Raw genomic sequence first — 27,864 nt, 5'->3', positions numbered from 1 at the left:
TGAGTGGCCCCTGAGCGGCCCCAGAGGGGGGAGAGTGTGTTGGACCCCCGCGTCCAGGGACAGTCCGTCAGAGCACCTCCCGGAGCTGCGGCCCACCACAGCCAAACAAAAATAATAAGGGATCTGCAATGGAACCCATCCACAGTTCAACTCTTTGAGTGAGTTCTTTGTCTTTGTCGTCGAGCTCCATCTCTGCGTCTCTTCGCTGCTTCCCAGAGTCAGTCCTTCCTCCTCCTCCTCCTCCTCTCGGAGGTTCTTTGGCCCCGCCCACTGAGCCACAGAGGGTGTCCGGTCCAAGGCCGTCTTTCCGCAAAAGTCCCCCCTTATCGTTCCCCCTTCGGATCCCTCGCCCTGCTGGCACAACACCCCGGGGTTCTTGTCCTTGTCACCCCGTCATCATCATCATCATCATCATCATCATCATCATCATCATCAGAACTGAACCAGAGCTGAAAAGGGACTCCAAAGTGACTCTTGGTCCAGTGAGGTGTGGTTATCAAACACATTGTTCCTCATGGTAGAAGCAATACAACACAGACACGGACAGGTGTGCGCCTATGAAACACACTGTCCCTGTCGTAGAAACGATAAAACACAGACTGAGAGGTGTGTGGTACAGCGACTGTTTTGTTGTTGAGCGGTTTGACACACGACCGTATTTACACTTGATTGAGAAGCACCTCACTTATCTGCTCTGCAAGGTTGGTTGGTTGTTTCTGAGTGAACTGTGTGTGTACTGTGTGTGTAATGTGGTGTGTGTGTGTGTGTGTGTGTGTGTGTGAGTGTGTGTGTGTGCGTTTGTGTGTGCATGCATGCATCATATACATTGGGGACAGCTGCACTGAGTTGAGAGGTGAGGTAGAATATGTTGGTTCGAGGTGGGATATGGAAACACAATGCAGCCAATGGGGAAAGCCCACAGAGGTACATGGGCGGAATCACTGTGTGACGGACAGGTCAGGGCGGCCAATGAGGACGACACAGGCATCCGGTGAACAGAAATAAAGAAAAAAAAATACACAAAAGTAGAGGTAACTTAAAAATAAAAAATAAAACCATAAAAAAACAAGAACCGCCGATGGAGTACGGCCAAACGTATCAGAGTATGGATTGTTTGAATATGTAAGGATGTGTATTTGTGAGGTAAAGAAAAAAAAAAGAGGTATGTCTGACAGGAGAGGTATACTTTATAAATACATAGTGTGTATACTCAGGTAAACGGTACTGTGGGGTGTGCGTCCGTCGAACGGCACTATCTCCTTCTTCATTTTTTTTGTTGTTGCCCCCAGGCCCTTGCACAACAAAGACAATCCGAAAGCACCGAAAGTACTCGTTAAAAAAATACTTTGAAAAACGGAAACGGCCTTAACCAGTTGTGAGGTATTAGTCTGTGTAGTTCGGCATGTTCCACTGAGTGGGCGGTGTGTGTGTGTGTGTGTGTGTGTGTGTGTGTGTGTGTGTGTGTGTGTGTGTGTGTGTGTGTGTGTGTGTGTGTGTGTGTGTGTGTGTGTGTGTGTGTGTGTGTGTGGGGTGGGGGGGGTGTGTGTGCGGAGGAGGGATGTCGAACAGCTTGAAAAAGCTCCGTTGGTGGATATCCTTTATGTAATGACTTCTCTGCATAATGCTCAGTATGCACAATGCAGTGTATGTTCTTCTAGTTTACTTGTGTTTCTCTGTGTGTGTGTGTGTGTGTGTGTGTGTGTGTGTGTAAATGAATGTGTGTGTGTATGTGTGTGTGTGTACAAATGCGAGTGTGCGCACGTGTGTGTTGCTCTGAATGCTGCCCTTCCGTAAACGTACATGTTTCAGCCTCAATACTGTGTAGCACGCACCACACGCACACGCGCACGCACACACACACATCTTGACATGGAACTGTTTTTCACAGTGTCAGCTAGGACCAGCAGTGAACACAATGGAAACAGAGGGCAGAGCGTTCCCCTCTGCGGACAGACGCGCGGACACTGTAACACGTATTTACAAAAGAAGTCACCAGAAAATCGAACGACCAAAAGAAAAAAAAAAATCTCACAAGCAAGATTGTCAGTGTGTCTCTTGGGGGACAGTGCGAGTGTGTGTGTGTGTGTGGTGATTACATCTGAGGGCCTCGGAGAGAGTGTGTGTGGGGGGGGGGGGGGGGGGGGGCACGGCTTATTGTGCAACCCCCCCAGAGACAAACACACGGTTTCTTTTAGAATCCACCCCCCCGACGACAAACAGCCCCCCCCGTCTCCCTCTCCTCTCCTCCAAGTCCAATCCTCCTCGGATCGGATCGGAGGGGAGGGGGGTTCCTCCGTCGTGGTCTCCGCCGTCACACCTCCTGGTCCTCGAACACCTCCAGGAAGAGGGGCGGGAAGAGCTCGTTGGGGCACTCGACCTTCATGTGGAGGAAGCGGCTGGCGTGACACGCGCCGATCATGCGCAGGTCCGTCACCTTCATCAGCAGCTTGGGCCAGAAGTGGGGGATGCTGTGCTTGCGGCTGTTGATGTAGTGCTCGAAGGCCAGCAGGTAGGTCTCCTGGCACTGCTCGATCTTCTCCACGCTGGTCAGGCCCGAGCGGTCTGGAGGGGGGGGGGGGGGGGGGAGAAAGAAGTTGGTTTTAGTAAAAAAAAAAGAAAAGAAAAAAAAACTGTGTGTTTGTGCTCATTATTATCATTTATTTTTCTAATTAAAAGAATTTATTCCGAAGGTTTCATCCGTGTTGTTGTAGAGGCAGGAAGGTGCAGGCGAGAGGGAGGGGAGAACATGCAGGAAAGGACCGCGGGCTGGGAAATCGAACCCGGGTCAGTGGGGTCGGGCCTAAAGGGCTGATTGTGGTTCCACGTTGACGCAACGCAATGACCACGCAGACCCGTCGATGCAGTCGCGAACCGCCGTGAGCGGACCAATCACAGCCCTTGTGACGTAAGGACAAAATGGGTCCGTAAACCCCCTTGCGTTGCGTAAATGTGGGACCATAATCAACCCTTAAGCCTTAATGGTACACTCTCTGCCCGGTGAAACACCAGGGCAGCCCTGTTCTTAGTATTTTTATCACTTTTTGAGACGTTTTATTTTTTCTTCGTTCACAGCTGTTCCTGCACTTAGCCTCTTTTCGTTTCCCCTCCAAGTGGCTTTATGTTTTGACCCCTGCCGTGTACAAACACACTCCGTTTAAGGGTCTAGCCGGGAGATATTTTTAGCACAGAAAGGCTATGTTTGAGGAAAGAAGGGATTAGAGGCTAATTTGAGATTAGCGATAGATTACATTGGGCCGCCGACATTTTATACGGTCAGTCGGGTCAAGTTCTCTCAAACACCAACTGACGTTTACCGGCCCCATCAAATACAAATATGCTCATGTTAATAACCGCAGAGTTCTAGTTAAAGAGCCGGTGAGCCCACTGTCAAAGCTCGAACTCAAACACGATCAGATCGACACAAGGCGTTATACGTTAAAGGGCTGAAAAGCTAAACTAGGACCTTACCCCTTTTCTTTTCTAAATTCGGGACTTATTTCAGTAACATTGATAAAACTGCATCGATTACTACGACGACGGTCATATAAGACGAAATGACCACGTTTAGAACAACAACATAAAACCTGTTTTGGGTTGATTGTATGCGAAGTAGGCTAACTTTTTTTACCAAGTGTCGGTTGATCCCCTGCTGTCGTGAGGACCAACAGAGGTGGAGCCCGGATGAGCCGGCGTGGCGGGTGTGGTGTGGTGTCCACTGTCAGAATCACCGACACTGTTTCACTCCGGTATTTGTTGAGGAGGAGACAAGGCCTTCGTGTTCTGAGAGGCCCTGTTGTTTGTGTTTAACCACGCGCCAATTTCACGCCTCGTTTACCATGCAAATCATCCCTGCGCACACAGCCTTGTTTTTTCCACTGTGGGCTCGGTCCCCCCCCCCACCCAGTCGGCTCAGGGGGGCCGCACACCTCCCACAGGCCCCCCCCCCCCCCCCCCAGATGTGGGGAGGGGGGCTTTGGGAGGCGTGGGGAACACCGTTGCCAACATTGGCCGGACAGAGGATAATAAAACAAAAAAAAATTAAGACTCCCTATTAAGCCTCATTACAATTTTATAGACTAATTGATAGTATTAATCCATATTATGTTAGTAATCCAAGATGTAGTGGTCGTAGTATAGATATAGATATCTATATTTATCATAATGTCGTCTAGATGTTTACATAATGCATGCTTGGCCGTTAGGGAACAACATAAAAATAAAATAATAAAAGGAGTTCTCCCACGATGACAATCCCCACCACAAAGACGGACGTGTCTCTATGTGTGTGTGCGCGTGCGTGTGTGCGTGCGTGCGTGTGTGCGCGTGCTTCCAGGCGCCTGCGTTCACGTGCGGGCCCCCCCCCCCCCCCCCCTCACCGGAGCTCATGAGCAGCACGGCCTGCATCAGCGCCACCTCCGTGTCGTCCAGGTTGAACTGCGCCAGGCTCTTGCCCAGGTCGAAGATGGCGTCCGAGACCACGCCCAGCCCGCCGTTCTTCAGCTGCTCGCGCTTCACCGCCATCTCGCCGCTGAGCGTCAGCGTCTCGCTCTCGGGGTCGTAGCGCACGGCGGCGCGCAGCGACATGATCTCCATGCAGCAGCCCTTCAGCAGGATGATCTGGTCCTCGCAGGGCAGCTGGGGGGGGGAGCACACTGTTAGCTTCAGCTAGCACGAGGAGGTTAGCACGACGCTTAGCATCAGCTAGCAGGAGGAGGTCAGCACAACGCTTAGCTTCAGCTAGCATGAGGAGGTCAGCACAACGCTTAGCATCAGCTAGCAATGAGGAGGTCAGCACACTGTTAGCTTCAGCTAGCATGAAGAGGTTACCACAAGGCTTAGCATCAGCAAGCAATGAGGAGTTCAGCACAACGCTTAGCATCAGCTAGCAATGAGGAGGTTAGCACAACGCTTAGCATCAGCTAGCATGAGGAGGTTAGCACAACGCTTAGCATCAGGTAGCATGAGGAGGTTAGCGCAAGGCTTAGCTTCAGGTAGCATGAGGAGGTTAGCACAAGGCTTAGCTTCAGGTAGCATGAGGAGGTTAGCACAACGCTTAGCATCAGGTAGCATGAGGAGGTTAGCACAAAGCTTAGCATCAGGTAGCATGGGTAAGCACACCGCTTAGCATCAGGTGGTTAGAACAATGCTTAGCATGAGGAGGTTAGCACAACGCTTGGCATGAGGAGGTTAGCACAACGCTTAGCATGAGGAGGTTAGCACAATGCTTAGCATGAGGAGGTAAGCAGAAAGCTTAGCATTAGGACGTTAGCACAACGCTTAGAATGAGGAGGTTAGCACAACGCTTAGCATGAGGAGGTTACAACGCTTAGCATGAGGAGGTTAGCATAATGGTTAAAATGTGGTAGCCCGAAGGAGTATAGCACAAGGCTTAGCATCAGGTCACCATGAGGAAGTATGGTTTCATTAGGGCGGGGGAGATCTTAAATGAAAAGGGCAGAGTAGAATATAGTGGATAGATAACACTGCAGTTTCATGGATTGATTCTCGTCCAAATCTCAACCTGAATCCATAATGATCCAAAAATAAATGTCTATGTCAAACACATGCGCGTCAAATGTTCACTGGAGAAGATCGATTTAAAGACGTTTAATAACCTTGGATCCCAATTTCATGGCGTTCAAACTGAGTATGAGGTAACAACAGAGTACGTACGGATAATGATTGTTTTACTCATCACATTAGTAGGTAGAGCAAGTTTCACCCACCCTCCCCCATAACGATGAGACTGGAGAAACCGCCTTACATTAATTACCCCGAATACTGAAAAGCTCTGAATACGTCTGCCACTCAGAAGCAGTCAGAAGCACCCAAGGGCTGAGAACCAATAGGAATAAAGCGCTGGTGATGGCAATGACCTTCGTTGCGAGGCGCTGGGATGATTTGAGTGTTTTGCAGAAACAAAGGATAACATGTCATTATGGACTTAAAGGGCTCTTGCACGCATGGATGGTTACAACAGCCAGTTTTGGTATGCCAAGCAACGCTAATCAACTCTACAGACCACAGTGCGCCCCGAATCGTATCGTAGCGAGGGGGGAGGAGCCTAAACACCAAGGTAGCCCCGCCCATCAGAAGACGAGCTCCACCAGCCTGTTTGGTTTTAGTTTTAAGCCAACAGAGATCTGTGGAGAGGTTGGTTTAGCTCCGTAGGTAGAGGGCACTTTTAACCGGAAGGTTGCTAGTTCGATCCCCGGCTCCTCCAAGCTGAGTGTCAATGTGTCCCTGAGCAAGACACCTCACCCTAACTTCTCCCTACGAGCTAGAGCTCGCCTGGTATGGTTGACTCCGCCGTCGGTGTGCGAATGTGTGTTTGAGCCGTTGTTAGTCACTTCCGTTAAAAGCATCTGCTAAATGCAAGCAGTGTGTTACAAACTTGACCCTTTGTTTGATCAAAGGTTCCTCCTACCCAAAACCCTAAATAGACACGTATCTTTTATGCGGTTTATCCGTTACTAATAACGCCGAAGGGAGAAACACAGGAACAAGAACTTCCCCTAAAAATGAGTCATAATCCAGGGCAGTTCATTAAGTATTCATGTGTAGTCAGAGGAACACTGACACATTACATTTTCAGGACTTTAAAAAACGTACCTATTCTGAGAGAGAGGGATTCAATTGTTCATTTATGGAAGATATTTCAAGTATAACAAGTTTTCTGTACCAACTAAAATGTTTTCAGATGGTTGGGAAAGGATGATTGTTTGTTATGGGGTTTATCCCGTGCCATCGGTTATGTAACCAGACACCTCCTGCAATATGCATGATCACTGCTCTCAGCTATAGTCTACCCACACCGTCATGTCTGCACACACACACACATACGAACGCACACACACGCACACAGATACGCACGAGGAACACACACACCCGCACACGGAACACACACAGACACCCACACAGACAGACAAACACACACGCACACACACACACACATGCAACCAGAAAGACACACACACACACACACACACAGACACACACACACACACACACACACAGACACACACACCACACCCGGACACGGCACACAAACACACAACCAAAGATAAACACGCACCCACGCACGCACACACACACACACACAGACACCCCCACAAACACGCAAGCGCACACACACGCACGCACGCACACACACACAGACACACACACACACACACACTCCACTCCATTAAAACCCTCCTCTAACCAGACATGCTCTTCCTCTGAGGTACCGTCTGGCTCTCGCTCCTCGCCGGCCGTTACACGGCTCAGACGGAACAAAGAAACGGGGCAGAAGACGTCCCGACGACCCACGTTTCTGCTTCTAATCGCGCGAGAAGCATTGATCAAAACTGGTCTTGACAATCAGAGCAAAACACAAATCCGGTTTGGGGGACACACCCCCTACGTGGGCACACCCCCATCCTGGAAAATGGGGACCAGGCCTATGAGAGCAAAGGCAGACAACACTTTTATCCGGTTTGGTGGACACGCCCCCGTACGCGGGCACACCCCCACCCCGGAACAGGGGGAACCAGGGCCTTGTTCCCGATAACGATGGATCTTCGCTCGTACGATCATTCTCACGGTGATTCTTGCGAACCATCGTGAAGTTTCCCGAAACTCCTCTTAACATGAACGCGCGTTCGCTGCACTCACGACGTTCGTAGAATTGTACCTGTCCACTGATAGGTGCTGAAACGGGCTATGATGCAGGGGGAGACGCAGGAATGTCGCAGGAAAATGAGGTTTAAAAGGGTTAAAATATCTCCCCATCGAGGCCAAGAGCAGAGTAGCCTACAAAAATAATAGACTACAATAATAGGAATGCTAATGATATTAGCAAACAAATTGATTAGGCCTAGGCCGACATATGCTATATCAGTCCTAATCCTGAACGCACTGTGCATAAATCTTTTTCACGGTATTCCCCTTCTCCCGAAATAATTAAATATTACACAAATCCAAAGTAGCTTGTGTGACAACTACATTTATCTTAATGTGCTGATTTCTGAAACCTACTTTGCGCGGCAAAGAGAGCCGACTTCATCTGATTCCGCATAAGGTTTCATTGATTGGCCCTCTAGTCTAGAAAATGTGTAGACATTAAAAATGCAACGTTCCATTCATTCATTATCATTCAAACGCAGAGGCTAGGCATTGACACACGGCTATTGCTGACCCGATTAGGAGAGCTTGGTCTAGATCCTGCCCATATTGTTGGGCAGTATGTAGTAGGCTATAGGTAGGGTTCGGGTTATGATTCCATCTCTGCGGGGGTCTCTTAAAGTTGTTGAGGAGGGGGGGGGACGTAAACAGGGGCTATTATGACACGGCTCTTCTCCGTGCCGTGGAACGCTCCGTTCACTTGCATGGGCCCTTCACGCCAACGCCAACGTCTTCGGTTGCTTAGCGACGTCAACGTCTTTGGCTAACTATTTCTCTGCTGATCAACAATACGAATGGTAACAAATACATTTATTTTCCCGATAATGACCTGCGTTTTATTTTCCCTTACTTAACGTCAATATTACTCTGCATGTGGAAGGGAAAATAGCTTTATTTGTAATTACAATATTATGCTGCTGTTCTCAGAGACCCCCACAGATACTTGAGTTTGCTGCTTTCATGGGAGCCAGACCTCTCTCTATGGGAGCTCAGCTCCCACCTAACTCGAACCCTGGCTATAGGTCTTTTTACACTGCCAAGACGTTTCCTGTGTAAAACTGAGGGGGTCAACCCCCGGTCGTCTCGTCACGGTGTGGGCTTTCTTGGTTCACTGGAGAAGGCGGGGCTGCACACTGAGTCTCTGACCTCTTTAGAATAATTTGTATTATTGCATGCTCCCGATTGTTTTCATTTTCTTTATGAATGACGACACCCGCATGCAATAATGAGTTCACGTCTGAGTGTAGACTACAAACGCGGTGATCTATGGTTAGGGATGTTCATTACTGTCTAGACACGGCCCAATAAATAGTGAACTTCAACACAGCCTCACCGAAGCGCCTACAGTGCTTAATGCAAACCATCGCAACAAAAAACGCCTGCAGAAAAGTAGCCTTAGCCTTCAGTCATTGATCAATATGAGGACATTTTAACCACGATGGTTGAATTAAAATCAGAGGGAGACGGCAACTGCAGCTCGAAAGCGACCTCCCACACAAGAGCAATGGAATCATTTGATTTTATTACATGCCTTGTGACGTGGCGTTTGACATTTCGGCTGCGCATGTATTTTTTGAATTTTAAATTGCTGCAATAAATTATGTTGTTGTTGACTTCTAACATGTCTCTATCTTTGCTGTTTAAATCTAACACTAGTCTATGAGTAATATATCGGTGGTAACCACTGTTTTTGGTTGCGAAATTGTGCCAGCTGGGCATTCCGTGGTATTGGATGTGTTTATACATGGAATGTCCGCTGGTGACGCCACTGAGGCTATAGTAGGCTAACGATGCTCTTAGCGTCCTACGCGTACCCCTGGAGTCCTCGTTAGCTACGAGCGTTTTCAAGACGTTCGTTACCAACGATGCCTTCGGGGAAACGGTGTCAAAACTGTACGATGCTCGTACGACGCACTTCACGATCCACTTAGGGTAACGATGCTTTCGGGAAACTGGGCCCAGGCCTATGAGAGCAAAGGCAGACAAAACAAGTAGCACACACCACCCGCTACGCTACCATTGGGGCCGGGTGGGCCTGGGCCCACCCATTTTAGTTCCGGGCCCGCCCATTTTGACCCAGGCCTATAGTGAGTAGTGAGGGATTTTCATTCTAGCTGTTCATCCAATAAGCAGCCTGAGGAAAGCGTTCAGTAAAAGCTTCTCAGCCAATCAGCGGCTTCTACTCCCACGTGTGGACTGCCTGCCCACAGGCTGCAATACGCACGTTGATTCTACTGGGCAAATCATCACCTGTACAGCAGAACTCGGACCTACAGAAATTATGGAATGACGTAATGGACAAGCAGATGATGGAGCCAAACACTTTTCCATTCCGGTGGAAGACGCAGAGCACCCTGTGTTTGTGCAGCAGCTTAAAAGAAAGGCAAAGGCCAACAAGACCGTGAACGAGAAAAAAGAAACACTCGTAGAAGTGCCCGACGCATGCCTCCCCGTGATATTTCCCCCAACAAGAACAGCCTCCTCACATTGCCCATGGCGACAAGTATTGTCTTTTCAGACTCTTTTCAGCTGTCAATCGGATAAATACAGGCACCAGGGCAGGAATGTTGACGGATAGACTGAACTCGTTGTCCCTGCTTTCATTTGAAAGGGAATTGACAGATTCACTGGAATATCAAGAAATCCTTGCTGTGTTCAGCACGAAACCCCGGCGTCTCCTGCTGTAACAAGCCCCAAGTCCCACAAGCAAGTTTTAATGATTTGTGTTCATTTGTGGTTATTTATCAGTTTTCTCGGATTGTTATGCTGTTGTTTATATTGTTAGCTATGTTATTCATCAAATTATTAATAAGCTACAGGGGAGAAATAATTTTGGATCGTTTTCCTGCTGTTTGTGTTTAGCAACTGTGTCAGATTCAATGCTGCTGTTATTTCATGTCCATGCAAATAATTGTGGACAGTTCCCTGCCCGCTGTGCTGGGTCAATAAATGGAAAGAGAAAGAGACCCTCCAAAGATATAATTCAATTTCAGTCTCTTTGTGTAATGAACGTTCAAAAAAGATACATGAAGTTAGGCTTACAGCCAAGGTGTATGTTTTTTTTATCCGCTTCAGCTCTGAGCCGAGAACAGTGACACAAGAGCCACACAGGTACTAGTCTACTGAGTCGCTTTCCTCAGTGCCGCAGAGAAGCGCTGAAACGGAGACGAAGGGGAACCCGTTTTTATTTTATTTTAACTGGCCCATCCAGTTTTCTGGAGGCCCGCCCACAATCAACATCCTGGCGCCGCTAATTGTACGCGCACAATGACAACTGAAAGGCCAGTGTGGCCTTCACAGCGGCCAATCAGCAGCCGGCCGGGGGTGGTGACGAGCCAAGCCTCCTGCGCTCATTAGCACCTCGTCCCTCAGCTGGGGCGAGAACTAAAGAGAGCGGGAGAAGTTGGAGAGCCCGTCCAATCGGCTGCCTGCAGTCCCACTAACGAGCCTTCGTTAGCGGAGCACAATGGAAGCCCTGGAGTTCCAGGCGGGACGCTTGGCAACACGCTGACGGAGGACACCGGCCGACACCAGCTCCTCCACCCTGGTTAACACACCGAGCTGACGGAGGACACCGGCGGACACCAGCTCATCTGTCCTAGCTAGAACACCCATCGGATGAGTACACCACCCACCACCCACCACCCACCGTTTCATCCTAATTTACACCACCAGCTGATGGAGGACGACGCCTGACGCCAGCGCGTCGATCCTGGCTAGTTCAGCCTGACGTAGGACTCCACCTCAGCCCCTCCTAGGGAACACACCCAGAGGATGTAGTACACCACCTAACACCACCCCATCCATCCTAATGATGGCAGAGGCGCACCTAATTGGGGCCCGGGCCCCTGGTGAGAGGGGTGGCTGCTCCAGATTTAAAGCCGAGCGGTTTCATTTGATGCTCGCGGGGAGGACGACAGACGGAACGAGAGGGACGGAAATAACCCTGACACGCACGCTCCCGACACACACGCCCACAGACGTGCCCCCCACACACACTCTGACACACACACGCCCTCTACACACACACTGACACACACGCTTCCGACACACACTCCTGACACAACCACGTTCCTAACACACACACTGATACATCACTCACACACACGCTCCTGACACACACGCTCCTGACACACACGCTCTTCACATACACGCTGATGCACACACTCCACACACACGCGCTCCTGACACACACACGCTCACACGCTCCGCGGCCCCCGGGCGGGGCCGGGGGAGCGTTCACACCGGCCCCCCGAGGGCTCCAGCGGGGGAGGAGGTTCGGAGAGGACAGGGGCGCTGGCGGGCGCCCGGATGACGCACACAGGTCATGAACATCGCGGTTAAAGACAGAGGGTCGCGTCTTGACCTCCGCAAGTAATTAGACCGCGCTATAGTACAACGCAATGCAACACGAGACACCTGAACACACACAAGACACGCTGAAACGAGATTGATTGATGAAGAAGGCGGTGGGACGATTGAACGCACGGAGGGCAGAAGGGACGAGGCTTTGGCTAAAGCATACAATTGTAATTGTTTCATTGGGATGACGCATACAGAGATGTACTCAAACCCACAGAGCCCACCCCCCCCCTTCCCAAGCCCCCCAACACAGAGCCCCCCCTCACAGCCTACCTCGGAGAACATGGGCAGCTTCTTGGCGAAGTCGACCACGCGGGTGATGGCGGGGGTGATGATCTTGGTGAACTCGCTGAAGGCCTCCAGGTCCACCTTGTCCCCGTCCGGCGTGGGCACCATGGGGCCCTGGCCGATGTCCTCCGGCTGGACGCACACACACGCGCACACACACACACACACACACACACACACACACACACACACACACGCACACACACGCACACACACGCACACACACACACACACACACACACACACACACAGAACACACACACACACACAGAACACACATTCACATACAAACACAAAGATACATGCACAAACACACATACACACATACACATATACACACACACACCGAGACACACACACACACACACACACACGCAAACACACGTGGACACAGAACACACATTCACATACAAACACAAAGATACATGCACAAACACACACACAAACACACACACACACACACACACGGACACATAACACACACACACACACACAGAGACACACACAGAACACACACTCACATACAAACACAAAGATACATGCACAAACACACATATACATGCACACACACACAGAGACACACACACACACACATAAAAAAACAAACACAAACACACACACAGTAAACGTCAAAGGGTTTCATTTATCAAATGCAGTGTAGCAAAGGCTCATTCTCGATACCTACAGTAAAGTTGTAAGACATTTTGACAACCCAAATAAATAATAAAATGGAAATATGAAATTCAGCCTCATTATAAATCAAAGCAGTACACATCAAACTGGGTGCCATATGAGGGCACACTAGGTATTCACACCATAACTAGGTTATATAACATTACCATTAGTTGGGTTTCGCACCATTACCTCATCAACTATGAATCCATTCTAATGTTGAAAGCTGTTGGCAGTGACTTTGATATCCTTCTGCTATTCAATATTAACACTACTACGATTAATAATCCAGCGAAAAGTAGAGACAGCTGATGTGCCCTTATACCTTCACGCATCTCAATATTTTCACTCAGTAATTTGAGATGACGTTAACTATCTGAACTTTATGAATGGATTAAAGAGATTTAATACACAGCTTTGTTGAATGCTTGATTGTGATTGGTTTATGGTTTACTTGGAATATCAGACTGCTGCTATGAATAACAGACTGTTGCTATGGACGCAGGCCAGTCAACTTTTTTAGCAGATTATTTTGGCGGAAGTAATTCAATTACTTGTAAGTCAATAAAAAGAGTTATATTTCTGTCAAATGTTATATGTATTTAATAAGTAGCTGGATAATAAGCATGATAATGTTCAGTGAGCCAAATAAACCCCTTCAAGGTGATTCAATACCCCTCAGATTGGCCTCGTGGACCTGCATTGTGAAACCCCAGTGATCCCGATAATCCCAATAAACTAAATTATCCATAACTAACATCCGCGACTGTACTTTAAAAGGCAGATCAGCTGCAAAAGCACACACGGATTCACAGTGTGCTCAGACCGTGATTCGGCTCCTCGCAACGAATAGCAGGAGGCAATAGGTATGGCACCCTACCCTTAAACGATGAAACCGGAGCAACCGCCTCAGGTTAAGGACATACCGACGACCCGCACAGCCCAGAAAATGTCTGCAGCTCAAAGGCAGACAGAAACACCTCAGGGCTCAGAGTTCAGAACCAATCAGAGTCAAGGGCTGCAGGTGATGTGGTAATCACCCCCAACATCACCTCAGCCCCCCCCTCCCCCACCCCCACCCCCACCCTGCGAGTTTCTGGGATGTCTTCAGAGAAGAGCAACATGTGATTCACATGCCTTTGTGCAGCAATGGTTGCCAGGCAACTGTCATTGACCTTTGTGGCAAGGTAACTGCCGTCGCCGGGAGGCGGAGCCAACGGGTAGCCTCGTGGACCGCGCGCGATTGGTCGAAAGGGAAAACAGTTTTGTAAGAGGTTTTTCATGTTGTCGTTTCATTTTTTCTCTCCTCAAACCCATTACGGCGGTCTTCTTCCCCGCTGTGAATTATTAATGTTGCCAGTGTTGTAATGCTGCAATCATGAATAACCCTCATTCTGAAGCCGCTGTTGACAAATACGTACATTTCCAATTCATCTTGCCTACACGTGAATGCAAAGGCATCTGGGCGGTTGCCATAGCAACTTGGCGTCCTGCAGCGAAAAAGTTCAGTCGTCCGTGGTAACTACGACAGTTTCCTTCATCTTGTGAAAGGAGGAGGGGATCTGTCCTCCCTCCTACCAATCAGCCACAGAGTTCCACACAAAACCACAAGGCACCACAACGCTGATGCATATTTAAAGAAGTGCAATGGAAGTAGGGTTCAGCAGTGTAGACAACGGAGGAACGCATTTTAGAAATGAATATTATATCACTAAAACCCGTAGGCTTGGTGGTCGGCCCTTGGGGGTCCGTCTGATCCACGGTGTGGGTGTATAGGGGAGACGATCCGATTGATTCCCCAGTGTCATCACATTAATGTGGAGCTGGTCATTCCAGATGAACTCCCACTGGGGGAGAGACAGTGAGGGCTTTATAACACGATAATGACCGGCTCGCTGTGCATTTATCTCCCTCATTGCACGGCTCCTTACTAAATTAATCAATAATACAACGTTGTTTTTTTTAATTTAATTGTTTTTGTATTGCTTCCGCAAAAAAATAAAAGTTTGTTTGATTCTAAATACACATAGCAACCACCTCTTATTTATAGCAGCGGTCTGCGATTTCATATTTTATGATATATAATTTTGGGTGTTTAGCAGACTCTTTTAATCAAAGCGACTTTCAACGGATTATACACACAATCCAAGGCCATACAACGCCACAGTCAGGAGCAGCCAGGGACAACTCGATACTCGATATAGCTAAGAGGAGACAGGGATCCTCCATCATTAGACATACCCCAGTTGCTATTCAGAAATAACAGTTCGTAGGATGCAGTTGCAGGTCGACTTTTAACCGGGAGGTTGCTAGTTCAATCCCCGGCTCCTCCCAGCTGTGAGCGTCGAGATGTCCCTGAGCGAGACGCCTCGCCAGAGATGTCCCTGAGCGAGACGCCTCGCCAGAGATGTCCCGGAGCGAGACGCCTCGCCAGAGATGTCCCGGAGCGAGACGCCTCGCCCAAACCTGCTCCTGACGAGCTGGCTGTCGCCTTCCAAGGCTGACTCTGCTGGCGGTGAGTCAATGTGTGTGTGAGTGGGTCGCTTTGCATAAAAGCGCCTGAATGCGAACGTAAAGAAAACGCATGGAGAGGAAAGGAGCGGCATTGGTTACCAGGAACTTGCGCTTCTGCTTCCAGCTGGCGCCCTGGGCGTTGGTGTGGCGATGGGCCTCCGTCACCATGTGGATCAGGTCCCACTCGCCGTCGCTGGGCTCGGGACGGCTCTGCAGCGTCTTCACCAGCTCCTCCTTCTTCCTCTTCTCCCGGTTGGCCTCGATCAGGCGGCGCTTGGCCACGCGCTTCGAGTCGTCCAGCACCACTGTGTGGCGGCGGCGGAGGAGGAAGAGCAGGACAGGGTTAATAATAAGGGGGGGGGGGGGGGGCAGCGACCCGCGTTCGACTCCTGCCTGTGGTCATTTGCTGCATGTCCTCCCCTATATCCCCCATACCTTCCGAACTGTCTCACTCTATTATAAAGCATAAAAAATATAGATATCTTATGAAAAGAACAACCCTGAAACTCGGCACAGAGTTTCCGTGTGACGAAATGTGGTTGAAAACAAGTGCTTTTAAAGTGGAAATGGCGGTGGAAACTATTCAGCGTGAGCATCGAGGCTCCAGCGGTTGATCTTACCCAGATAGTGTTTTGCTAGGAACAAAAGCGTGCTCCGGTTTTATGTTCAAGACGCTAATTAATAATTACAGCTCTGAGTAATGACCGGTGAAAGTTGCCTCGGAGCAAATTTGGGCCGGGGACAGCAACCAGTTTTCTGATGCCTCGAGACTCGTGAGCAGACACGAGATGCAAAAGGACGTCGATGTCCTCTTCCTGACTGCGTACGCACAATCTAATGAATTATATTGAGCTAATTTGGTATTGTGGGAGAGGGTTTGTGGCCGACAAAAGGGTTTCAAATCTCACAAAGATGAAAATTGGCACGTGACTTGGCCCTGTACCAGAGAAATCTATCAGAAAAGGCCCTCCTGGGATAAAGATCATAAACCATAAAAAAATGCTGTACTGTGTATTCTTGTGACTATAGTTACGAGAAAAATTTACGAGAAAAGTTACGAGACAAAGTTGCGAGACAAGTGAGCGTGACGTGTTTCGCTACTCATTTAGGAGCACAGCACTATGTTGACTAGCGTCACAAGAGGGCAAGCTAGCAAGCCTTTAAAATTGAAAAGCATGCATGCATATGCGTACATAATTATCATAAATATGGATCATGTTTGACCACATTTTGCTTTATAGGAATGCGTGACTAATCTCTGCTTTGGAAAAAAACAACACAAAACGTATGTTTTGAAAAAGTGGGGTTTGGCTTCAGAAGACTTAAGAAGCTGGGAATGAAACCCTGCAGTTGGCCACGAGGCTGTGTTTCCACACTTAATTCTGCTCTAGGAAGGGGGCTCAGACGCTGCTATGAAGTCAACTACAAAGCCTCGAGTGTAAAACTTTATCATCGGTGTTAAGATAGTTTCTGGGCTCATGCTTATGAAAGGCATTGCACCTGCCAATGTCCACAACCCATCCATCCCCTGTGCGGAGCACACGAGATCCCAGTTTCCCTGTGCACTGTGCCGCTGCTCTTCCAGTGCAGCCCCCCCCGCCCCCCCTGGTCTACTAGCCCCGATAGTGAGGTTAAAGCCTGTGGAATTAGCCAAGCACCGCCAAAGCCTCGTGTGGCGAGCTCACACAAGTGGCGGTTGCAGTGATCCACCTTTTGGGCGGTGGGGGTGTGGGTGTTGGGGGCAGGGTGCTTCCTACTGGCTGGCGGGTGTTGGTCGCTGGGTGCAGGGTGCTGCAGTGACTCACGGTCCATGGCCATGCCCACGGCGATGCACTTCTTGAAGCGGCACAGCTGGCACTGGTTGCGGGTGATCTTGTCGATGACGCAGCAGGCCTCGTACTTGCAGGAGTAGGCCGGGTGGAGGTTCTTCTGGATGGTCCGGCGGAAGAAGCCCTGAGGGGGGACGGACGGACGGACAGACCGTCGGACGGGGAGGAGGGACGGTGGGGAAAAAACGACAGCGGACTCTAACTCATCCGTTTCACCCCCCCCCCCCCCCCCCCGCGACAATCACAAGCTGATTCGATTTCTGGACCTGATTCGATTGCGGATTAAAGAGGAACACAGGGTTATTAATTAGCAATTGGCCGAGCCATCAAATGTTCCAGATCACATGTCACATGACGGCTGATAACGTCTCGCCTGCCCCCCCCAAGCCGGTCCAACGGCCCGTCGGCCCCCGGGGGCTGGCGGTGTTCCTCTGAGAACGCACGCCAACCGCAGGCAACACTTCCTGCTAAACCCAGACAGTCACCACCGCCGACGTCGTAAATTAAAGGGTTTGTTTTGAGGAAAACGTAAAGGAATACTTTTGAGAGATCTTTTCCGATTACTGACACAGATACTACAATACTATACTACAAAAAATAATAATGGCTTGCATTTATTCAGTGCTTTTCAGACACCCAAAGCACTTAGATAACGTGTGTGTGTTTGTGTGTGTGTCTGTCTGTATTTGTGTGTGCGTCTGTGAGCGTGCATGTGAGTGTGCGTTTGCATGTGCGGACTCTCCGTCTAGAAACCTTTGGGACTTCTCTCCCGCTACAATGTCGGACTCGGACTTTGCGACTTGGACGAACTGGAAGCGCTTTCTACTCGCGCTGGCTCACCCAACCCCTCAGAGGGACGCAGATCTCTCTGAGGGGTGCAGATCAGGGCCTCGGGGAGTGTGCGTCTCACGAAATTGAGGGCTTGGAACCCTTCATTTTAATTCCATACGTTGTGGCTTCGGGCAAAAGGAACGCTGCGCCTATATTTAGACACGCATGTACAACTCACACAGAAGAACAAAATGTTTATTTTCCCCGCTGGAAACGCCCACGTTACATCGTGTGTTCTCTCCGTGCTCCGCTGACAGGCTCTGGTACCTTTCCACGCGGCGCTGGGGAGCGTGTTCGGGCCCCTGGGCTGTCCCGGGGCGTCTCGAGGTCACCTCCTGATCTAAGAGGAGCAGCTTCTGCTCCACAACGAGCACTGGCTGCTGAGCGCTAACGAGGCGTGGAGAGAGGTAACCTCTCAGCCACATGCATTAGCTTGTTTGACGTGGAATGTTTGCGTACACACCCTCGACACCTTTCCAACCTCAAACAATAATAAGAAAATTCCTACCTACACATAGGTACGCATACACTAGGTGCACGATTGGGGGCGTGCACGCGCCCTTTCTCTCTGCTTCAGTGTCGGAGTCTTTCTCTAAGAAAGGCGTACGGTGTGTCCCGTCCAAAGGCGAGGCAGGACCCGACACGTTCCCCGTCCGTTGTACCCTCCCGGTAGTACCCGCCCCCAAGGGGGCGGGGCTTACCTTGCATCCCTCGCAGGTGATGCAGCGGTAGTGGTAGCCTGTGGCCTTGTCCCCGCACACCACGCAGGGCTCGTCCTTCTCCAGGTAGCTGGGGATGTACCCTGGGACCGAGGCGCTCAGGGCTGGGGGGCGGGAGAGGAGAACAGCATTAGGAGACGGGAGAGAGGGAGGGAGGGAGAAGAACAAGGCATTCGGAGATGGGAGAGAGGGACGGAGGCATTAGGGGAGGAAGGGAGGGAGGGAGGGAGATCAGAAGGGAGGGAGAAGAAGGAGATGGGAGGGAGGGACATCAGAAGGAGGGGGAGAAGAACAAGACATTATGAAAGGGAGGGAGGAAGCCATTAGGAGATGGGAGGGAGGGAGGGGGATCAGAAGTGTGGGGAGGGTGATGGAAAGAGTAAGACCAGAAGGGGAGGAAGAGGATGAGGAAAAACAACAATGTGTGTGTGTGTGTGTGTGTGTGTGCGCGTGCGCGTGCGCGTGCGTGTGTGTGTGTGTGTGTGTGTGTGTGTGTGTGTGTGTGTGTGCGTGCGTGCGCGTGTGCGTGTGTGTGTGTGTGTGCGTGCGGGGGCAGAAAGGGCTCAAGGGAGGGAGACGGATAAGGACGATTACAGCGACAAAGAAGAAGAAGAGTCGGAGACAGCCAGCCGAGAGAAAGGGAGAATGCCTCAGCAGGGGGGAGGGAGAGAGAGAGAGGGAGGGGGAGAGAGAGAGAGAGATAGAGGGAGAGAGAGAGAGAGAGAGAGAGAGAGAGAGAGAGAGAGAGAGAGAGGGAGGGAGAGAGAGAGAGAGAGAGAGAGAGGGAGAGAGAGAGAGAGAGAGAGAGAGAGAGAGAGAGAGAGAGAGAGAGAGAGAGAGAGAGAGAGAGAGAGAGAGAGAGGGAGAGGGAGAGAGAGAGAGAGAGAGAGAGAGAGAGAGAGAGAGAGAGAGAGAGAGAGAGAGAGAGAAGGGCTGAGACAAGGAAATAGGGAACAGGAACCGAAGAAGCAAAGTAAGGAGGAAGGCGGAGTGTTGTCACAAGGACCCCGCGCCCGCACAAAGACCCCTTTGTGCGGGCCGACGCACAAACGCTCTTAATGCTACACTCTTTTGTGCGTGAGCCGTTCCCGAGGCGAACGAGGCCGCGGCAACACACATAATTGTCATCGTGAAGCGAATCCAAGCGCACACAACCTGTAGTCGCCAAACCGGGATGAGCAGGCCGGACTACCAGGGGGTAAGAACACGGAGGATTAACGTACGGAGTGGACAGAGGGAGGGATGAGGTCGGGGAACCTTCTGATGGGTCAGGGAGGACCTGACTACAGGTGACGACAAGTGATATCTTGTGATTTAATAATTGCATTCATAACGATCATCCATCCACTCGACCGCACCCCATTAGCAATTTGTTCCACGGCCGTGAAAGTGATTTTATGAACACAAATCATAAATGTAAAAAATATAAATAAAATGTGTGTACACTCCCCCCCCCCCCTACCCTCCGAATCAATAAAACATCAACCCTCCGGTATCAATCAACTTTCCTATAACGCCAAAAAGTCAGATCTTGCTTAAGTTATCAAGGCCTGCTGTTCATTTAGGCCGAGCTTCCCTCCCGCTCCTCCTAAAAGTCTCTTAATCAGAGACACATGTTGCTACGGCGTCCGGGGAGAGTTGGATAGACCCCTCGAACACAATCGGCCCCAAACACGAGACGACCGCCGCGTTCGTGTCCAAAAGAGTCGACTTGTTGTGCCGCGAAGTTCGAGAAAAACACGTAAAACGATTTTATTTTGGTGTAAACCTGAGGTTCACAGCAGAACCAAAGGGATTACGGCACGGACAACGTTCTTCAGAGAAACCTGGGACAGGGCAGAATGGGACAGAGGGGGGGAGCTCGGACCGATTGTTCTGTCCCCCGCTGGGGTCGGGAGAGCTCCGAGCCTACCTGACATACTCTTCACCGAACACTGGCTGTTCTTCCTCTTTCTCTTCGGTCCATCTGGCCACCTGCAGGGCGGGCGAGAGGCGGTGAGAGAGTGGGGGAGAGGGAGAGGAGGTGAGAGAGAGAAAGGGGGAGAGGGAGAGGAGGTGAGAGAGAGAGAGGGGGAGAGGGAGAGGAGGTGAGAGAGAGAGGGGGAGAGAGAGAGAGCGAGAGAGGAGGGAAAGGGAGGGAGGTTGGTTAACAGAGAGAGACAACAACAAAATGCTAACTCGTCCTATATCTTGTAAATCACACTTGTTTAGACACACTTGTTTAGACATCCATCATCTATCCAAGGGGGGGGCATTTAGGGTAAAAGTGTGTAGATCCTAACAAGACTCGCATGACAGTGCTTTCTCCCTCTCTCTCTCTCTCTCTCTCTCTCTCTCTCTCTCTCTCTCTCTCTCTCTCTCTCTCTCTCTCTCTCTCTCTCTCTCTCTCTCTCTCTTTCTCAGTCTCTCCATCCCTCGCCTCGCTCTCTGCCACCACCGGGGGAAATCAAACCATCTGTTCTCAGAGCAGAGACCCCGGCAACACGACCGAGGCAAGCCCAGAGGAACGGAGCCGACCAAGCCACAGTTCAGATCGTATGGGAGTCCCGAACACACACACACACACACACACACACACACACACACACACACACACACACACACACACACACACACACACACACACACACACACACACACACACACACACACACTTCAGAGCCCCTTTAAAGAACTATGTGTGTGTGTGTGCATGTTTATTTAGGCAGCAGTAGTTCTAGAAATAATGGGGATTTACATCATATATATAAATATATATATATTTGAACTCACAGACATGATTCATATTTCAGCATTCATTTCATCTTTCATGCCCCTGGTAGACACACACACACACACACACACACACACACACACACACACACACACACACACACACACACACACACACACACACACACACACACACACACACACACACAGACACACACACACACACACACACACACTCCTACAATGTACACACAGCCAAACACACACACACACAAACAAACCCAAAAAGGTTCAGAATAGTTTCACATGGATCCAAGTGCCGGAAAAAACACACACATGCTCACACACACGCACACGTGCGCACACACAGTCACACACACACACACAGACACACACCAACCTGTTGATGCAGTAGGGCTGTAGGATATGCATGACTGCGGTCGTCTGCAGCCGTTCAAACAGGTATCAAAGAGGCTCTCCGAGAGCCTGTGTGCTTCCCTCCTCCCGCCCCAGCAGCAGCAGCGGCAGCGGCAGCGGCAGCGACGGTCGGCCTCCGAGTCTAGCTTCCTACCCTCGAGCGGCTCCGTGCAAAAAAACTATTCTCAGTCGCGGAGGGATCAAGGTGGTGGTAAGACACAGCCTCAGTCTCGACCCCCGGCCCACAGCCCCGGGGTCACCCACTCTGCCGGAGCGTGAAGAAGTGCCCGGGAGCGAAGGGTGCCAGCCCTGAGATGCCCACCGTGCGGGCCGGCGGAGAACGCTTCGGGCTGTGTCCGCGCAGGGAGTCGCGTGCGGGAGAGAGACGTTGTTGTGACAGCGAGAGAGTTGAGCTGGCGGGCTGCGCTCTGACGCGATCTCTCTGAGCACTGTTTTATTCCCTCCCCCTCGCCCCCTCTCTCCGGCTCCTGCACCTCTCTCTCCCTCTCTGTTTCTCTCCCTCTACGTTTCGCTCTGTCTCTTGGTTTGCTCTCTCTCCGTTTCTCTCCCCCCCCTCTCTGTTTCTGCCTCTCTCTCTGTTTCTGTCTCTGTCTCTCGCTCTGTTTCACTCTCTCTGTTTTTTACTCAGTTCTCTCTCTCTCTCTCTCTCTCTCTCTCTCTCTCTCTCTCTCTCTCTCTCTCTCTCTCTCTCTCTCTCTCTCTCTCTCTCTCTCTCTCTCTCTCTCTCTCTCTCTCTCTCTCTCTCTCTCCTCTCATAATAAGTCATTTAAGGTGAGTGCCGGCAAAGTATCAAGTACACTTGCCTCAAGACTCGATTATAGACATAAGGATGACCTTTCTGAGAAAACAACGAAGCAAATCCAAAATTATGACTCATCCTCTCCAGAGACACGTGTGTGTGTGTGTGTGTGTGTGTGTGTGTGTGTGTGTGTGTGTGTGTGTGTGTGTGTATGTCTTTGTGTATGTGTGCGTGTAGCACGCCAGGATATTCCAAATCCACAGCAATCTATCATAACACGCTACACTGAGGCTCCATAAGACCCAGTTTGATCTTCATTCACCAAATTGCTGAAAGTGGTGTCACTTTGCAAGCCGAGTCGTCGAACGCTCCAGTCAATTATTCGAGTGCTCCGCTTCCTTATGTCCTCTCATTCCCCCCCGACAACACAAACACCCACGCACTGAGTCCACACTTTGCTTTTTTTCCTCGTCTTTCCCTCATCAGATCAAGCACCCAAGAGAGCGGGGAGGTGGAGAGAGGGAGGGGGAGAGAGAGGGAGGGGGAGAGAGAGGGAGGGGGAGAGGGAGGGGGAGGGGGAGAGGGAGAGGGGGGGGGGGTTGGGAGGGAGAGGGAGGGAGTGGGAGAGGGAGAGGGGGAGAGGGAGGTGGAGAGAGAGGGAGGGAGAGGGGGAGAGAGAGGGAGGGGGAGAGGGAGGGAGGGGGATGGGTAGAGGGAGGGGGAGGGGGAGAGAGAGGGAGGGGGAGAGGGAGGGGGAGAGGGAGAGGGAGTGGGAGAGGGAGAGGGAGAGGGAGAGGGAGGGGGAGGGAGAGGGAGAGGGAGGGGGAGAGGGAGGGAGAGAGAGGGAGGGGGAGAGGGAGAGGGAGGGGGAGGGAGAGGGAGGGGGAGGGAGGGAGAGGGAGGGGGAGAGGGAGAGGGAGGGGGAGAGGGAGGGGGAGAGGGAGAGGGAGGGGGAGAGGGAGAGAGGGAGGGAGAGAGGGAGGGAGGGGGAGGGGGGGGAGGGAGGGGGAGGGGGAGGGAGGGGGAGGGGGAGAGAGGGAGGTGAGGGGGAGAGGGAGAGAGGGAGGGAGGGGGAGAGGGGGAGAGGAGGGAGGGAGCGGAGGGGAGGATAATGCAGCCGGGCTGCGCCCCTCCTCCTCCTCCTCTTCGTCTCAGCCCCCTCTAACGCCGTTACGTAACGCGGCCGGTCTGCGCGGCCCCTCCCCCAGCATGCAGCGGGGCGGTCGGCACGGGCGTGACTGTACACGCGGGTCTTCTGAGGACACGCCGACTGGAAGCAGCCAGACCCCTCTCTAATCAACCCCATCCCTCCCGTCTCCTGAGAGCCGGCGCTCGCAGTGAGTGCGGTGGGACGAAGGGGGTCTTGAATGAGGGGGGGGGGGGGGGGGGTCTCTGAAGAGGGTGGATGGGGGCTGTTAATTGGAAAATGGACTGCTTTTATACAGCTCATTATTGTAACCAGTGGCCACCCAAAGTGCTTTACAATATTGCCCGACGTTAACCCGTTCATGCACACTTAAACAGACCGACGGCGACGCAAAAGCTCGCCGGAGGCAGTCAGGGGGGAGACGCCTCGCTCAGAGACTCCTCGACACTCAGCTAGGAGGAGGAGCCGGGGATCCAACTAGCAACCTCGACGGTGACCAGCCGACCCGCTCTACCTCCTGAGCGCCTGCCGCCCGGCTCGTGACACGTGAGCTTCACTCACAGCAGCAGCGCACCAGTCACGCCACGGCGCCCAACCGGCCACGCCCCTCCTGTCACGTACCGCTCAACCCCCGTCAACCCCGTTCCACCACTTCCTAGGAAGCGTGCGTGCGTTGGGGTGTGTGTGTGTGTGTGTGTTTGTGTTTGGTTCAGCGCTTTGATCAGATGGTGGGAGGCGATGGCAGATGTAGTAGACACCTCATGGGAGGCGTCTTGTTTGACACAGGCCATTCCTCCCCGGACGAGCTTCTGTGAGAAACTCGAGTAAACCTGCGTTACGCAGGCGCCATTTCGACAGGGACCTGAGAGTCCCTGCTGTCCCGGGGCATTGAGGAACACCCAAAAAGAGAGGGGGGGAGCCTACTGGCCCCCCCAACACCTCTACAAGCACCACCTGGTCACGCATCCAAAGACGGAGCAGACCGGCCTAGCTCCAAAATAACCCTTCAGAGTGAGGTAGATAGCCCAAGGGATGGCTTTATAATCCTAATAGGTATCATTGTGCTGGGCGAAAGTTTAGGACCTCAAATTGTGAAGCCATCTGGAGAAAACAAACCCATCCATACTTTTGGGTTTTTCAAAGCCGTCTTTAATCGGTAAGCTGACGGGGCAAAGACCATATGACTGCCGCTCCGGGGGCCTTCTGCCGCCGTTGGCGTCGCGGCTGTCAAAGCTACATCTTTGTTGTTGCGTTGGTGTCGTTACGAGTTCAGCTAAACCGTGGCTCAATGTTTCTTTCTTTTCCATGGCTTTAGGGATGGCTCGATTTTAAAATCCTTCAGATAAAGTTATCGCTGGGAACAAAGTTTTGCGCCGTAAACACGGTACCCAGTGAGACTTCTCAGTCGGATTAGGGGTCCTTGTTTTCTTGGCAGGGCCAGTGTTGGGGGTAACGCGTTACAGTAACGATATTACTTTTTTGGGTAACGAAGTGAAGTAACGCATTTCATTAACTATTGTAACGCGCTTTCCTGCGTTACCCAAGTCGTGTTTGCCTGTGTGTAAAGTTCTGTTCTGTTGTGGTGCGAGCGTGCGTGCTGTCTCTGTGTCTGCAGCTCCTGCTTGCCTCGGCACGTTGCCATAGCGGTCGATTTGAGTGACGTAGCTGCTTGTGCGAAGGCGTGTTCAAGGGTTGGAGTGCAGAAGCAGGTGACACGGAAAGACCGGCTGGTTGCAGGGTTCATTGTAGAAGACATGCTTCCCCTGTCGACTATTGAATCGCCCAGATTTAGAAAAATACTAGATAAAATACCCGGACTCGCAAGCCTACATCTGACCTAATGGGAAAACATTATCCCATTAGCCTACTGACCTGGAATCGAAGCTCAAAATTATTTTTGAGTCCTTCCTGGATCATGTGTCCACCACCGCGGACATTTGGTCCACCAACAACAAAAGTTACTTCGGAATAGGGTTGAGCACCGAAACTCGGTTTCAATAGGGGAACCGGTTCCGACGTAAACGGTTTCTAACAAGATCGAATAAGAACGCAAATTTCGGTGCCTCATAAGGAATGACGGTGCACTGGATAGACAGCATTACTTTAAAACTTGCCTGCAATAGGGTGAGAGGAAGACACATTTACGATGTCCTAGCTTGCGAAATAGATCAGGTTTGTGGATTTTACAGTGATGCATTTCTTTGTGCAGACAGGGATATTGTTCTTTCATATGGTTTTATATGCTATTCTGTATAGATGTATACAATAAACACTAAGTGATGATAGGGTTATGATGTTTGTCCATGTGTCTACACTAAATTAAGAAACGGGAAAGTAAAGTAATAAGTAGTGAAGTTACTTTTCAAATGCTCATTTCAGTTTACAGAAGTAACTAGTAATAAGTAACTAATTACTTTTTTTGAGTAACTACCCCAACATTGGGCAGGGCTGAAGACAAACATGCTCTACTGGTGACACTAACTCTTTCATTCGGTAGCAACCGCACACGTTTGGTCGCATCCTTTTTTTCAACGCTTTGTCACATGAATTTGCATGTTCTTTGTAAATGAACATCCGTCTGTGTACAATCCTTTTAAAGAATCACTCACTGTATATGAACTTTAAACAAATATATTGCATAGTTTGTCCTCTCCTCCCCATCCTTTGCCTTCACATCTCTGTCCTAACGAACCAACTCTTGGCTCTCCAACTCCCATATCAAATATCTCTACCTGCTAATTAGAACAGGCTGCTAATTAGGTAATATACTGCAAATCTATCCATCTCTTTCTTCGAATGCCCTTGAATAGCGCTAGTGCTGCGTTGCAATTTAAATGAAACTTTGCACAACGTACAAACCCCCTTTTAAGTTTTACGGTCATTTGAAGTACCACCTCACAGTGCAGTTTGTCCTCATTGGCTCATAAGTGGGTCTCGTTTTCCAACGAGAGCTCTCGCACTGGCTGCACTTTAGCTTCCAGCGCTGCTCAAACTCTTGGTGCGCATCCCGGCTCCATCCTTACCCCTCATTAAATCAAACACAGAACAAGCCCTCCACGCCGCTGCCAGATGCGACGCTCCTCGGCTCGTCTGGTGACCCGCTTTACATCGGGGCTCTGCTGTAACCCAGTCACTCGGGCCGAGAGTGGGTACAAACTGAGCCACTGAATTCCGGCACACTGCACTTGCAGGATATTACAGTTTGGCCTTTGATTCCTTTCTCCACTAAGCTATGTTATTGGGATTGTTTTTAACCAATGGGACCGTTTCAGAAATGACATGTCTTTCATTTAAGTATTTTTTACACAGAGGCGCAGAGCCCTTATTACGTTACGTTATAACATCCACCACAACAAGCACTCTGTGATTCGGAAATCCGCGAGAGGGAGGGAGGGAGGGAGGGAGGGAGGGAGGGAGGGAGGGAGGGCGGTGGGAGGCGGGGCTGAAGGCATTGGGCGCCGTTCGGCGGGACACGTGCTCGCTCGCTGCTCAGTAACATGACCACACACAATCCACAGTTTGCGTCACATATATCGAATCGTCCTGAGCTGTGCCTCTGCTCTCTGTGACCCCCCCCCATCTGCCTAATCTCCCTCTCCCTCTCCCTCCCCCTCCCCCTCCCCCTCTCCCCCTGCCCCACCCCCCCCCTCTCTCTCATGACTACCGATGGCTACTCCAATCCCGATTAAGTCCCTGCTCCTCGTCTCAAGTGCAGCGAACATCCCAGGTTTTCCTGCTTCCAGGACGCGGTTCGACCGCTCTCCCCGGCCCGCACGCTACACCCCTGGACTGACAAGCGGGCCCTTACCCCCTCACTAGGAGGAGGCCCCCCCCTATTGAGGGGTTCCTGGCTCCCTAACGGTGGAACGACACCCCCCCTCCGCCTGGCATAAGAGAGCCTGCTCGTCTCCCCGTCGTAGCCGCCGGAAAACTCGTCTGCTTAGATGG

General features: G+C 51.0%; 1 protein-coding gene across 2 annotated transcripts in view; it reads right to left on the bottom strand.

The window, feature by feature from the left end:
• Positions 1-2,252: 2,252 nt before the first annotated feature.
• The window catches only part of LOC115558949 (thyroid hormone receptor alpha), a 52,382-nt gene continuing 26,770 nt past the window's right edge, over positions 2,253-27,864 (bottom strand). The window contains exons 1-8 of one of the 2 annotated variants that reach the window (XM_030377510.1): positions 21,993-22,581; positions 20,793-20,854; positions 18,863-18,984; positions 17,307-17,454; positions 15,601-15,806; positions 12,301-12,447; positions 4,377-4,635; positions 2,253-2,562 (exon numbers count right to left, since the gene is read on the bottom strand). In XM_030377510.1, coding sequence (XP_030233370.1) covers positions 2,312-2,562; positions 4,377-4,635; positions 12,301-12,447; positions 15,601-15,806; positions 17,307-17,454; positions 18,863-18,984; positions 20,793-20,854; positions 21,993-22,024 — 1,227 coding nt within the window. In that variant the 5' untranslated portion in view covers positions 22,025-22,581 and the 3' untranslated portion in view covers positions 2,253-2,311. Of the gene's footprint in view, positions 2,563-4,376; positions 4,636-12,300; positions 12,448-15,600; positions 15,807-17,306; positions 17,455-18,862; positions 18,985-20,792; positions 20,855-21,992; positions 22,582-27,864 lie in introns of those variants that run through there. The other variant, XM_030377502.1, reaches the window with a different exon arrangement.

The sequence above is a fragment of the Gadus morhua genome, chromosome 2, assembly GCF_902167405.1.
Source record: "Gadus morhua chromosome 2, gadMor3.0, whole genome shotgun sequence".
NCBI lineage: Eukaryota > Metazoa > Chordata > Actinopteri > Gadiformes > Gadidae > Gadus > Gadus morhua.
Note: the sequence above shows the minus strand (reverse complement) of the source record. Positions and strands in the feature narration are given on the sequence as shown.